We start from the raw sequence: 12,549 nt of genomic DNA on the forward strand, positions 1-12,549 counted from the left end.
GAGAAGCGGTGATTAAGTAGAAGCAAAATCAAGATATATACTTCTTTCATAAATTTTTGGAATCATGAAATGTTACTGCAGTAGGAAAAGTACTGATTTGGCTTTCAACAAAATCACTGTTGCCCATCTTAATAATCAAGCATTATATTGTAACAGTGTGATTACTCAAATTGATGCCACAAAATAAAACAAACATCCTCTCGTATCGATTAGTTTAGGAGTGAAATATTATTTTCTAATTACAAATTGTACCTCTTCATTTCATAATAGTTTCAGTTTCTGTTTTTCTTGCCATAGTTGTTCTCAGGGGTGCCGTTTGGGGGTGGCAAGGGGGGGGGGAGTTGCCCCCCCCCCCAATAATGTGGAGAGAAAAATATTATGCATCCCATGCCCTTTGACTATCCAGATATGGACCCCTCTTGTCCCCCCTCCAATAAAAATGCTGGAGATTCGCCCCTGGTTGTTCTAATGCTTGTTCGAATCATTTTTATTCGTTTAATTGTATCGTCGTGCTACAACACCAGGTTTCTCAGTGCAACAGCTACGTCCGAATATCTAAAATTAATTTGAATCTAATATAGTATTTTCTAAAGGTAACCATATTTTTGAATGAAATTTGTAAAAAAAAAGATTCTCTTAAGAGGATTAGGAAAGCTTATTTTGAGCTATAATTTTGTAGAAATTCTCTTTTCCCTGGGGCTTTTTATTGCGGGAGAGGATTTTTTTAATTGGACTTATTACAGCTTTAAATTAATATATATATATATATATATATATATATATATATATATATATATATATATATATATATATATATATATATATATATATATATATATATATATATATATATATATATATATATATATATATATATATATATATATATATATATATATATATATATATATATATATATATATATATATACATTAGTAGGTGTTTCTAGATCTATGTACGTATGACATCTTTTATATAAAGGAATAATACCCTTTTCCCATTAATTGTAATTTGGAAGTTATTACTTTTTGACAAAATATAAATAAAAAAAAACAAGTTTTTTAAACTGAAAGTAGGAGCGACATTAAAACTTAAAACAAACAGAACTTATTCCGTATATGAAAGGGGCTGTCTTCTCCTCAACGCCTCGCTCTTTACGCTAAAGTTTTTATTTATTTTTAAAGTATAATTGTGACAAAGAGTCAAAGTTTAGCGTAAAGAGTGTGGCGTTGAGGAAGGTACAGCCCCTTTCATACGGAATAATTTCTGTTCGTTTTAAGTTTTAATGTCGCTCCTTACTTTCAGCTTAAAAAACTTGTTTTTTTAAATTTAATTTCTGATCGTTTTTTAGTTAATGCAGCTTTTATTTGCATAAAAATTTTACTTTTCTTTTGCTAAATGGATGTCTTTACAAATTAACTTGCGTAACTAACTTCTACATTCGTATATTTTTCTTCTGGCAAAAAATACAAAGTTGCAGATTTTTGCAGATATGAGCTTGAAACCTATGTAATAGGGTTTTCTGATACGCTGAATCTGACGGTGTGATTTTCATTAAAATTCGTTCACTTGTAGGGGATGTTTCCCCCCCTCTTTAAAAAATCGAGTAAATTTTCTCAGGCTCGTAGCCTTTGATGAGTAATACTAAACTTAATAAAATTTATATATTTAGAATCAACATTATAAACACATTCTTTTGATACATTTATTGGCATCAAAATTCCGTTTTTAAAAGTTTCGATTACTATTGAGCCGTATCGCTTGTTTTTTTATTGTTTTTTTTATTACGTGTATGTTATTACGTATATGAGGGGGTTCTCCCCATAGTCAATACCACGCTCTTTACGTTAAAAGTTAAAAAAAATTTTGATTCACAAACCCCTGAATCACAAAGGCCGTTTAATTAGAATAGATGGCTCTTTTGAAAGCACTAAAAAAAACTGTAGCGTAAAGAGCGAGGTATTGACTTGGGGGAGAACCCCCTCACATACGTTATAATTTCTGTTCGTTTTAAGTTCTAATATTCCTTCTTACATTTCAGTTGAAATGTAATTATTCCGTATATGAAAGGGCTGTCCCCTCCTCAACGCTTCGCTCTTTACGCTTAAGTTTTTTATTGTTTTTAAAAATAAAGTTGTGAGACAGAGTCAAACTTTAGCGTAAAGAGCGCGGCGTTTAGGAGGGGACAGCCCCAAACCCCTGAATCACAAAGGCCGTTTAATTAGAATAGATAGCTCTTTTTAAAGCACTAAAAAGAAACTGTAGCGTAAAGAGCGAGGTATTGACTTGGGGGAGAACCCCCTCACATACGTTATAATTTCTGTTCGTTTTAAGTTCTAATATTCCTTCTTACATTTCAGTTGAAAAAACTTGTTTTTTTTTATTTAATTTCTGATCGTTTTTTAAATAATGCTTGGAAATCCGGCGCCCCCTTCATAGAAATGTCCCTTACCCCAAATAAACATCCACCACGGAAATATTCTCCAGAGTAACCCCCTCCTCTAGCCCCCCCTCCAGAAAAAATCCTTCCTGAAAATGGTTGTATACTTCCCAATAACCAATAAATAATGCTGGCAAGTCCGGCGCCCCCTTCATGGCAATTTCCCTTCCCCCATGAAAACTTCCTTCATGAACAGATCCTCCAACATAACCACCGACCCACCCAACCCAACCACTACCAGAAAAAACCTCCAGAAAACTTCTGTATACTTCCCAATAACCAATACTATATTATGTGTTAACATTGGGTAAAGTTCATAACTTTTAGCCCTCCCTCTGGGAACTTCGGGGGATTAAGTCATCCTAAAAGACATATTTATCATATTTTCGACCATGCTGAACAAAATGCCTATCTCAAAATTTTGATCGGGTGACTTTGAGAAAAAAATAAGCGTGGGAGGGGGCCTAGTTGCCCTCCATTTTTTTTTGTCACTTTAAAAGGGCAGTAAAACTTTTAATTTTTATTCCAATGAGCCCTCCTACGATATTCTAGGACCAATGGGTCGACACGATCACCCCTGGGAAAAAAAACAAAAAACAAACAAACAACTAAACACGCATCCGTGATCTTTCTTCTGGCAAAAAATGTAAAAGTCCATATTTTTGTAGATAGGAGCTTGAAACCTCTACAGTAGGGTTCTCTGATACGCTGAATATGATGGTGTGATTTTCATTAAGGTTCCATAACTTTTAGGGGGTCTTTCCCCCTTTTTTTGAAAATCAGCCAAATTTTCTCAGGCGCGTAACTTTTGATGGGTAGCACTAAACCTTATGAAAGTTATATATTTGAAATCAGCATTGAAATCTGATTCTTTTGATGTATCTATTGGTATTAAAAACCCGTTTTCTAGAGTTTCGGTTACCATTGAGCCGGGTCGCTCCTTACTTACAGTTCGTTACCACGAACTGTTTGAAATTAAATTTTTGTGTCGACTAGCTTATCAGTCGAGCTTTTTTTTTCTTTTTTTTTTACAAATTTTCTGTAATGGAGTTTTCCCCACTGAGTTGGCTATTTGTAATTTGGCTATTTATTCCTCTGTAGTAAAACTATTTGTGATAGAGCATAAAGCAAAAAGCACATCAACTATTACAGAGTCGTTTTTACTATTTGTGTATTTTTTACTAATTCTGAGCTACAGACTATTATCGTATTTCTTTTGAACCTTTCATATCTAGTATTACTAATTATTACTTTTTATTTCACAATACGGATTGACGCTTTTGCGCTTTAGAACGAAATAGACAACATCTGTAAGTAATCTGTCATCCCAATGAACCCCTTGATGCCCGTGTCTTAACCATAATGATGATATTAGAATGAAGCCAAGTTCAAAATGTTATCTCTTTTCTTAGATTGTAGCAGGTGTTACTTTAACCGATGTCGTGTGCGGACTTTGCACTCGTCAGTAGCTTCCAATGTCATTGAAAACAGATGCTAGATAAGACATTAAAAAAAAAAAAATTACAAAGGAAGATCTGGTCTCAAACAGATTAAAACTTTAAGAAAAAAAGCCTATATATTCATCAGAAGTTTCCTGTTGGTGGATGAGGTCTTTAGTAGGGGAAAATTGATTTTAATTATTAGGAAATTCATTTGCCTTATTATGGTTTAAAGGCGTTTGCCAAATTCGTCCCGTGCTTATCAGTTTATAGGTAATTAGCTTTTGGAAAACCTTTACTGTATGGAAGGTTTTGCAATCCATTTGAAATGAGACTATACACAGTGTATATGTTACCGTCAATATCCGAAATTGGTGAATGTCGACATTCACCGGCGAATGTCCGAAATATCTTTGATTTGACCAGCTTTGCCAGTCAACTTTTTCAGTCTTGTGCATGGTTTGATGTTGACAGGTTAGGTTAGGTTTTTAACCCATTTCTGATATTTATAACCTAACATAACTTTAACTTTTACCATCAAAGCTTGTATAAGACTGAAAAAGTTAATTCGCAAAGCTGATTGAATCCAATCAGAGAAAAAGGAATTTCGGACATTCACAACATTTATATGTAATGTACGTGTAAGGCACACGTTAAGGGGCGTATTGATTGTTTTTTCTTTTTGTCCTAGAATAGTTTCTTTGGCTAGAAAATGCTTATTTTTCTTTTGTTTTTTTTTGCGGGGGGGGGGGGTCAAATTGAACTTCTTGAAAATGAAATCAGTCTTTTTATCATCCCATTTTTAAGTCCCTGCGTATGACTTTTGTACTGATTTATTTCTACCTTTTACACTTACCTAATTAAAATGCTTCTGGTTGTGGAGGGAGGGGGGCCTACTTTCTAATTAAATTTCTTGGAAATGTAATCATCACTTTTAATATCCTATTTTTGGTACTTCCTAACGAAATTTATGCTAAATTATAGTTCACCTTTTTATACACACTGAATTAAAATGCTTCTGTTTATAGAGAGGAGGGGGGTACTATCAAATTAAGCTTCTTGAAAATCAAACCAGCGCTTTTAATATCCTATTTTTAAGTGCTTCTTAACAACTTTTGTTCTAATTTATTTATTACCTTTTACATTTACAGAATTAAAATCCTTTGATTTGTAAAGGAGGGGGCGGGGGTGCTCTATAACTGTACTTCTTGAAGATTTAATCAGGGCTTATAATATTTTATTTTGAACTGTTTCCTCCTAGAACTTTCGTGCCAATTTATTTATTCCCTGTTTGCCCATAATGAATTCAAACGCGTTTATATAAATGAAGGACGTTTTTTGATTATTTATTGCTAATATCTGTCGATAGATCCGTTTAGTTAGTTTTCGGGCAGAAGCTTTATCAATTTTCAGTCTTCTTTTTCTTCTCAAAATAAAGCAGAATGTCTTAAACATCTTAAATTTTTGCTTGGTTTCCTTCTAAATACTCGCAATACACTTTTGAAAAGTATGCATAGAATAATCTATGTGGCAGAAGCGTATTTCTTTATATGATTAGAATTTTTTCTGTTAGTTTCTCCACAATTTTTGTATTAATGGTCTAAATAATAGTATAATAATAATAATATTGAAATCAATCAAGTTAAAAAAGCTAAATAATTGGATGTTACTAACTTTTACTTCTTATTTGATCGAAAAAGCATTTTTCCAAGTATTTGTAATCAAATTTTTCAATCCGAACACGTGTTTGATGCCACTGTTTACGGATTTGTTTTGAGTATTGAGTTTCTAGAGTGATCTAACGCAGCTATAACATTCCCAGACAGATAATTTCAGTTTTGGGCTCTAAGTTGATTTAATAAGATTTGATGTATCTGTTTTGCAACAATAATGTTTGTTACTTTCTCCTGTCAAAGTTGTTGTAGTTAAAAAAAATTCTTTTCACGTGACAAAATTAGTAAAATAGTTTGGGAAACCCCCGCTGGTTCGCTAGTGTCTAAATTTATCTTGATGTTAAAGTGACTTTTGAATATGCTGTGGTTAGCCCATATAACAGACAAGAATTGATCAGAAGCTACATTACTCTGTAAGATTGGAATCGAATGTTATGCTTATCTTCAGCAAAGGCGGTGGTAATTCTCAACAGGGTATAGAGCCCTAGAAACTTTGCTGCTCTTACTCTGCGCAATCTCTCCAGGTGAGGCTGCCGGCCCCTATGTTATTGACTGGAACTAAATTTAAAACAGATGTAGCAGTATCGGTTTTGTCTTAAAAGCTACTATTGCTTACAGCTGTAAGTTATAATTTTTAGGAAAACCTGATATTTATTGTCTCATTGTAATTTTCAGGCAAAGCGTTTGGAAACATTGGTGGGTACGTAGCAAGTTCATCACTCTTCATTGACATGATTCGTAGTTATGGTGCCGGCTTCATTTTTACAACTGCACTTCCGCCTCCTGTTTTGGGTGGTGCTATTGAGGCAGTAAAACTTTTGAGCTCAGATGAAGGTCGAACGCTACGAGCTCAGCATCAGGCCAACGTTCGTTACTTGAGGAACAAATTGAAGTCTGCTGGAATATCTGTGGAGCACACGCCTTCTCATATTATTCCTGTGTTTGTAAGTAATGATGTTCTCTAGGATAAGGGTAGGCTCGTGGCAGGCGATTGTTAAACGCAAATCTTGTGATTGTTCCGTTACAGAACAGTTGATATATTTGCATAAATCCTATTCTTTTTTAAAGATAAATGCTAGTGAATTTTTTTTTTTACCAACTGATTTTTTAAGACTAATAATTATTTTTCCTAAATTAAATTAAACTGACTGATAAACCATTATTTATTTAAAAACCTCATTTTGCCGTATTAGTTATTGAACCACACGCACATTTATTCAAATGGTTGGTAGGGCGGCAACGAAGTTTTCTATGCTATGCAAAAAGTACATTTTCAAGACATCTGGATATGCTCAATTTATTTCATTGATATGGACGACAATAATAAATTCAAACAATAAACAACCGTAGAAACTTTGAAAATCAAATCGCTACAACAATGGCAGTATTTAAAATAACAAATCAAACAACAAAACAATAAATGAAAAAAAGCAACAATAATTATACTTAAACTAAAATAAAGTAAATGAAGGCTAGTTTAATAAATAATTAATTAATAATTAATTGCACCAGTAAACCAAGTGAGGAATTTAATTATAATCTATGCATAGGTTATATAAATGAAAGCTACCTAGTTTTACTTTTTTAGGGAGGAAGGACTTTGTGGAGGCATTAGCCTTGTCCTAAAATTCTGGAGAGTCCAGATTGTTCCTTATTATTCTATGAAACGTTTCCTCGGAAATTAAAAAAAGATTTTTTTTGAAAATTTTCAAAACTTTTGGAAACAATCTACCCTGGCACCATGGGCTTGATTGAAATTTCAATTGATATACAAAAGGTTCTTTATTTCATAAGCTTTAATTTTCTCTGACCAAGCCTTACCGTTTTTTTTTTTTTTTTTTTTCGCATTTAACTATTTTTATATGAATCCTCCTAGTATTTAACTACAAATATGAGGATTATGATTATGTCAAGTTATGTTTCAACACTCCGGACTTGTTCCTGTGAAAGGTGTAAGGTGTATCAAAGTCCATGTAAAAAAAACCTTAATCTATTTATTAACAGAATATAAGAGGACTTTAAGAACGAAAATGAATCATTTGATCGGTTTTATATCGTTGAAATTAAGTATAATGATTTTAGTATTGAAAAATATCTGGAATGTTTAGAATACGTTTTTTTTTTTTTAATGAGTTTTCATAATATTTGAAGATCAATATCCAGTACAAGCCTGATAAAAACTGCTAGTAATTGTAAACTGGTGTTAAATTTTAATCAAGATCCCTCATTATGACAAAAAAGTGCATATTTATATTTCAACATTTGAACGGCCCTACCTTATGATCCCTTGCAATGTGGAAATACAAATTACGTTCTTCAGCATAATTCTGACTCTTTCATAGGTTGGCAAATAAAAGTACAAAACAAGCAAATAAATAAAAATAGATGTAAAATATTTAAATGAAAAAAAAAACAAAGCAAAAAAAATTGAATAATAATGAAAATAATAAGGAAAAATTGTCTAATATAATTGGGAATCTGAGCCTTATTTGAAATTTGGACTGAAATATCCTAATTTGGCCACAGTTTCATTATAAATATGTCTATCTCAGTGTTGAGGCCGGCGTGTCCTGATAACACCTCCAAGGGATCCATCAGACTAGCCATGGGAGGAATATTCTCTTCATACCCCTTAAGTGTCCAAATCTAAGTCCTAAATGGTTCCTTTCATGGGAGGAACAGGCTTAATATGACGCATTTTTATTTGAATCACTTATAGGTTGGCAACCCAATCTTGACAACCAAGATTTCTGACGAGCTTATTCGAAGCTATGGCCATTATGTTCAGGCTATCAACTACCCTACTGTTCCTAAGGGCCAAGAAAAGCTCCGAATCGCACCGTCGCCCCACCACACTATTGAGATGATGGATGAATTTGTTGAAGATATGGTCAAAGTTTGGAGAGATGTTGGTCTTGAATTTAAAGGCCTCAAGTGTGGAAAGGTAACATGCTCTATGCCTATTATTTGTTTTAAAGAAATTGCCCCCTTTTTTGGAAGCTTGGCCTCTATGTAGTACTTATCATTCCTGAATCATCTTTAAATCTTTAATCTCACTTGATATTTTTTTAACGCATTTTCGAATTTTTCGCTACTACGGGCTACGCGCTACTTCGGTCTCTAAAAGATATTACCTCTAACTGTTTCCACGGTTGGTGAGCTACGAGAATTTTATAGTAAATTGAAAAGCTGTCGCTTTTCCATTTATGATCTTAAACCCAGTTGAGTGAATTTTCTGTCGAGCAGTTGAGATTGATCTTTTTAGGGGGGGGGGAGGGGGGGGTACAATGAGAAAGAAGTTTTTACTTTAAATACACTGTTAAATTTTTTTTTTGCCTTCATCTTTACATATATGCTGTAAATAACAAGTAATGCGTTTTTTTTACATTAAACTTTTAAGACACATTCACCTCGTTTGCGTTCTCATTGCAAGATGTACTTTAGCTTCAAGACAGACTCATTAATGTCCAAATTCGCTTCATTTCACATCATTTGCCTTCTTAGTTTTATAACTGATATTTTCCTTAACTCCCTTGGTTGAGCTTTGACAGGAATTCGCTGTAATAAGCGTGATAAAATTCAAGGGTTATGCCAAAAACAGCTCATTATGGAAAAAAATAATTTAAAAAAAATAGGTTTCACAGAAACATAACATTTGCTGAAATTGTTCAAAAAGTAAATGACTAAAAATTTTATGAAATTTACATAATTATAAGATAAATTATAAAACATCCGTATAATTGAAAGATGTTGAGTCAAGTATTTATTTATTTCCATTTGTGAAAGAAAACCTTGAATCTGTATTGATTTTATTTTTAAAGACCACACTGCCTTTCTTTGACGAAACGAATAAGAGTTCAATAGGATAAGTCGTTTATCAGACAGTGAAAAAGTAAATACAAAAGTTCTGAATATCTTGCTTAAAATAAAAAAATTCAAACAAAATCAAAATTTCAACGAAAAAAAAAATTAACGTTTTATATATGGGGATGATAGACCAGGAAAATTTTATAACTATAAGTTCGGCTACATTTCGTTTACAATAAGAAGAAGAAGAAGATTATGCCAACTTAATTAAGAATTATAAATATAGCAACATTTTGTTTACAATTAGAAGAAGAAGTTTGTACCAACCTTATTAAGAATCCAACATGAACTTAAGCACGATTAAGGAATTCAAGACCTTGAATGAACTCAGTTAATAAACTTTTTATTATTGAGTTTACGCAATAGCGTAAACTTAATAATTCATTAGTAATTTATTTTTTTATTTCATTAGTAATAATTTTGAGCTGGGGTTTTCCATGATTTTCTGTTTTCTTTAGGTATTTTCAATCTTGTGCTGGACTATAAACTGAGCTCCTGGCGGCGTGTATTTTGGAGAAATTTTGGTTATTTCTGTTGGTGGAAACTGTTGGAAATTAGAGGGTAAAATACATGGAATTTTTGGGGGGTCACAAATTGTCTAACACCGTGCTATTAAATTTATCTGACCTCTTTCTAAACTTATCTGTCTCAAACTTATCTTTGAGCCGTTCAAGATGATTGTTTAGCACCCTTGACTTGAAAGTCTTTAACTTTGACGACAGGGATTCGAGTCCTGGTGTCGCTGGTTATTTGGTTTAGAACGGGTATCAGTGGCGTGATTGTGTAAGCTCAGCCATAGTCGACCCAGCTATAAATGGGTATTTGGAGAAATCTGGGGAAGGTAAACAGGAAGATTGTGCGAAAGTTTAGGATGGGTACCCCCCCCCCCATTGAACTTCCTGGGTGGAGGGCCATGAAAGGAGATCAGCAAATTCCAATGCCTCATTATTTACCTTACCTTTAGCTTTCTAAACTGGTGAATATGAAATGCAAAAATTGACTTTTTGCTAATAAAAACAGCCAAATAAATAAAAATAGATGATAGTGGCATGTTTATTTTTTATTTATTTATTATTTTTTAGTAGAGTTGTGTAATTTTTAAACTCGACAAGCAATTTTTTCCTGGTTTCTCCAAGTTTGCTATGAAAATAAGTCTATGGAAAGAATGCCAACATTATAAGAAGATGATAAAGAATTTTCTGAAGACAGTGAATAAAATATAATATACAACCTAAGTGAATATTTCCGCTGTATAACCAACAGTCGTCTTAAGCGAAATATAGTGTAAAATAAAGAAAATAAACTAACTTACTCCAAAAACAAAATGATTCTCAAAGTAAAATAGAAATACATATATAAGTTTTTATAGAGTCCTTGTGTCATTATCTCACAGGTGTTTGGCTTGGAATTATTAAAAAAAAAGACTATTGATTTATTCTATTTATTTGTATGTTGATATATACAATTTTTCATCGATGAGTCTGGGTTACTTATGTAAGCTGGTAAACGTAATTCTAGTTTGTGAATTATTTTTAACTTTCCAATCATTAACCATCTCAAACTCTCACGTTAAGTAGCTTAAACTATGGAATGAGAATGCTAAATAGCTATTGCTATCTACTAAATTACGTCTTTGTTTTCCAGGACTGCAACTTCTGCAAGAAGCCTCTTCTTTTTGATGCCTACGAGTCAAGATTGCGCGTTGACTGCAGTGAGAAGGACTGTCCTCTCGTTATGGCTACGGCTTAGTCACATTTACTGTGTTATTTTAGATTGCTAGGTGGCTTTTGGTAATTGGTGACATGGCATGATCATGAGAGACGATTCCATATTATGCTAACGCACCAGACCTAGGCTCTTTGGGGGACGGAATCATTCTTCTAAAAAATAGTTTTCTAGGTCCGCTTCTACTTTTTGACGAAATTAATTCATTTGGTGTGTATCTTTCGGCTTGTTTAAAAAGTTCTTTTTCTAGTTTTCCAAATTTTTGTTTTGGGACTGGGAAATTTGTATCATCTCTATATTTTCTAGTAAATTACCTTTAAATTCACATTTTTATCTCTAATTCATTTAAACTACACTTGCAAATCTTTCTTTATAGCAAGTCATTGATTTTAGTAAGAAAAATATGTTTTAATTTAGTTAAAGAACATAGTAATATAATTGTTAATTATATAAGCTTTTTTCCTGGTGTGAAAAGAATAGCTTGAATCCAGAACAATATCTGATTCATTTGAATCCATCTTTTTCATTTTTTATGTTCTCAGATACCTTAACACCTGAATTGCAGCGGAATCATTAAATTACATTGTTAAATTGAGGGAATTAATAATATATTTAATTAGCTAGATTTTCTATGTTCAAAACTTGATTATTTCTAATTGAAAGTATGACTGCTCCAGTTTTATTTATGTATGAGTTCTTCAGGCCGTTTTTTTCCGTTCCCCATTTAAGGACTCAACCAGTGACTCATTTATATGTTTTCTGTCCATTAACAATGTAAAGTACAAATCGTCTCTCGTATTTGACCGTTTTATATTTTAATTTTCAAAATTGAAAGTCGTGAGCGACAAATGTCATTCTGGTGGTATTTTATGGAAAGCGTTTCTATTATACTCTTTATTTTTGCAGCTTATTTTCGTCTTAGTTTTATTAGGAAAACCCAAAAAGAAATCGTAGGCTACTGCAATCCTGCAGATAACAGTTATCCCAGGACGCAGGCCAAGGCCCTACCCAGGATCTTTTTTCGGAGGGGATTTTACCCAAAAAAAAAATTCAGGGCGGGGGGTACACACAAACAAAACCTCAAAAAACGCATACAAAATTTGTTTATATCCATTTTTGTTTTTTTTACCATTCACGAAAACATTTTTTTTTTTGGGGGGGGGGTCTAAGCCCCCCCCCCCCCCTCTGGGTACGGCCTTGACGCAGGCTGTCAAGCCTTTCCTTTTGACGATGCAGGCTGTCGTCAAAAAGAAAGATTATATTCATTTTCTAATCTACCAATAGTGCAAGGGGGATAGGGCATAGAAAACTAATAGGAATAGAAAGGGCATAGAAAACTGATAGAAGGGCATAGAAAACTGATAGGGCAGCGGAAACAAAGCTTCCGCTGCCGTTTAATAAAGAT

At 33.1% G+C, this 12,549-nt stretch overlaps 1 protein-coding gene across 4 annotated transcripts in view; it reads left to right on the forward strand.

Moving 5' to 3' along the window:
- Positions 1-12,055, forward strand: part of Alas (5-aminolevulinate synthase) — a 93,377-nt gene extending 81,322 nt beyond the window's left edge. For all 4 annotated transcript variants that reach the window (XM_089094718.1, XM_089094717.1, XM_089094719.1 and 1 more), the window contains 3 exons: positions 6,228-6,496; positions 8,272-8,496; positions 11,064-12,055. In XM_089094718.1, the coding sequence (XP_088950844.1) occupies positions 6,228-6,496; positions 8,272-8,496; positions 11,064-11,168 (599 nt within the window). In that variant the 3' untranslated portion in view covers positions 11,169-12,055. The remainder of the gene's footprint in view (positions 1-6,227; positions 6,497-8,271; positions 8,497-11,063) is intronic.
- The last annotated feature ends 494 nt before the right edge of the window (positions 12,056-12,549 follow it).

This window comes from Artemia sp. Qi Xiang Cuo, chromosome 9, assembly GCF_049724085.1.
Source record: "Artemia sp. Qi Xiang Cuo chromosome 9, ASM4972408v1, whole genome shotgun sequence".
NCBI classification, from domain to species: Eukaryota; Metazoa; Arthropoda; class Branchiopoda; order Anostraca; family Artemiidae; genus Artemia; species Artemia sp. Qi Xiang Cuo.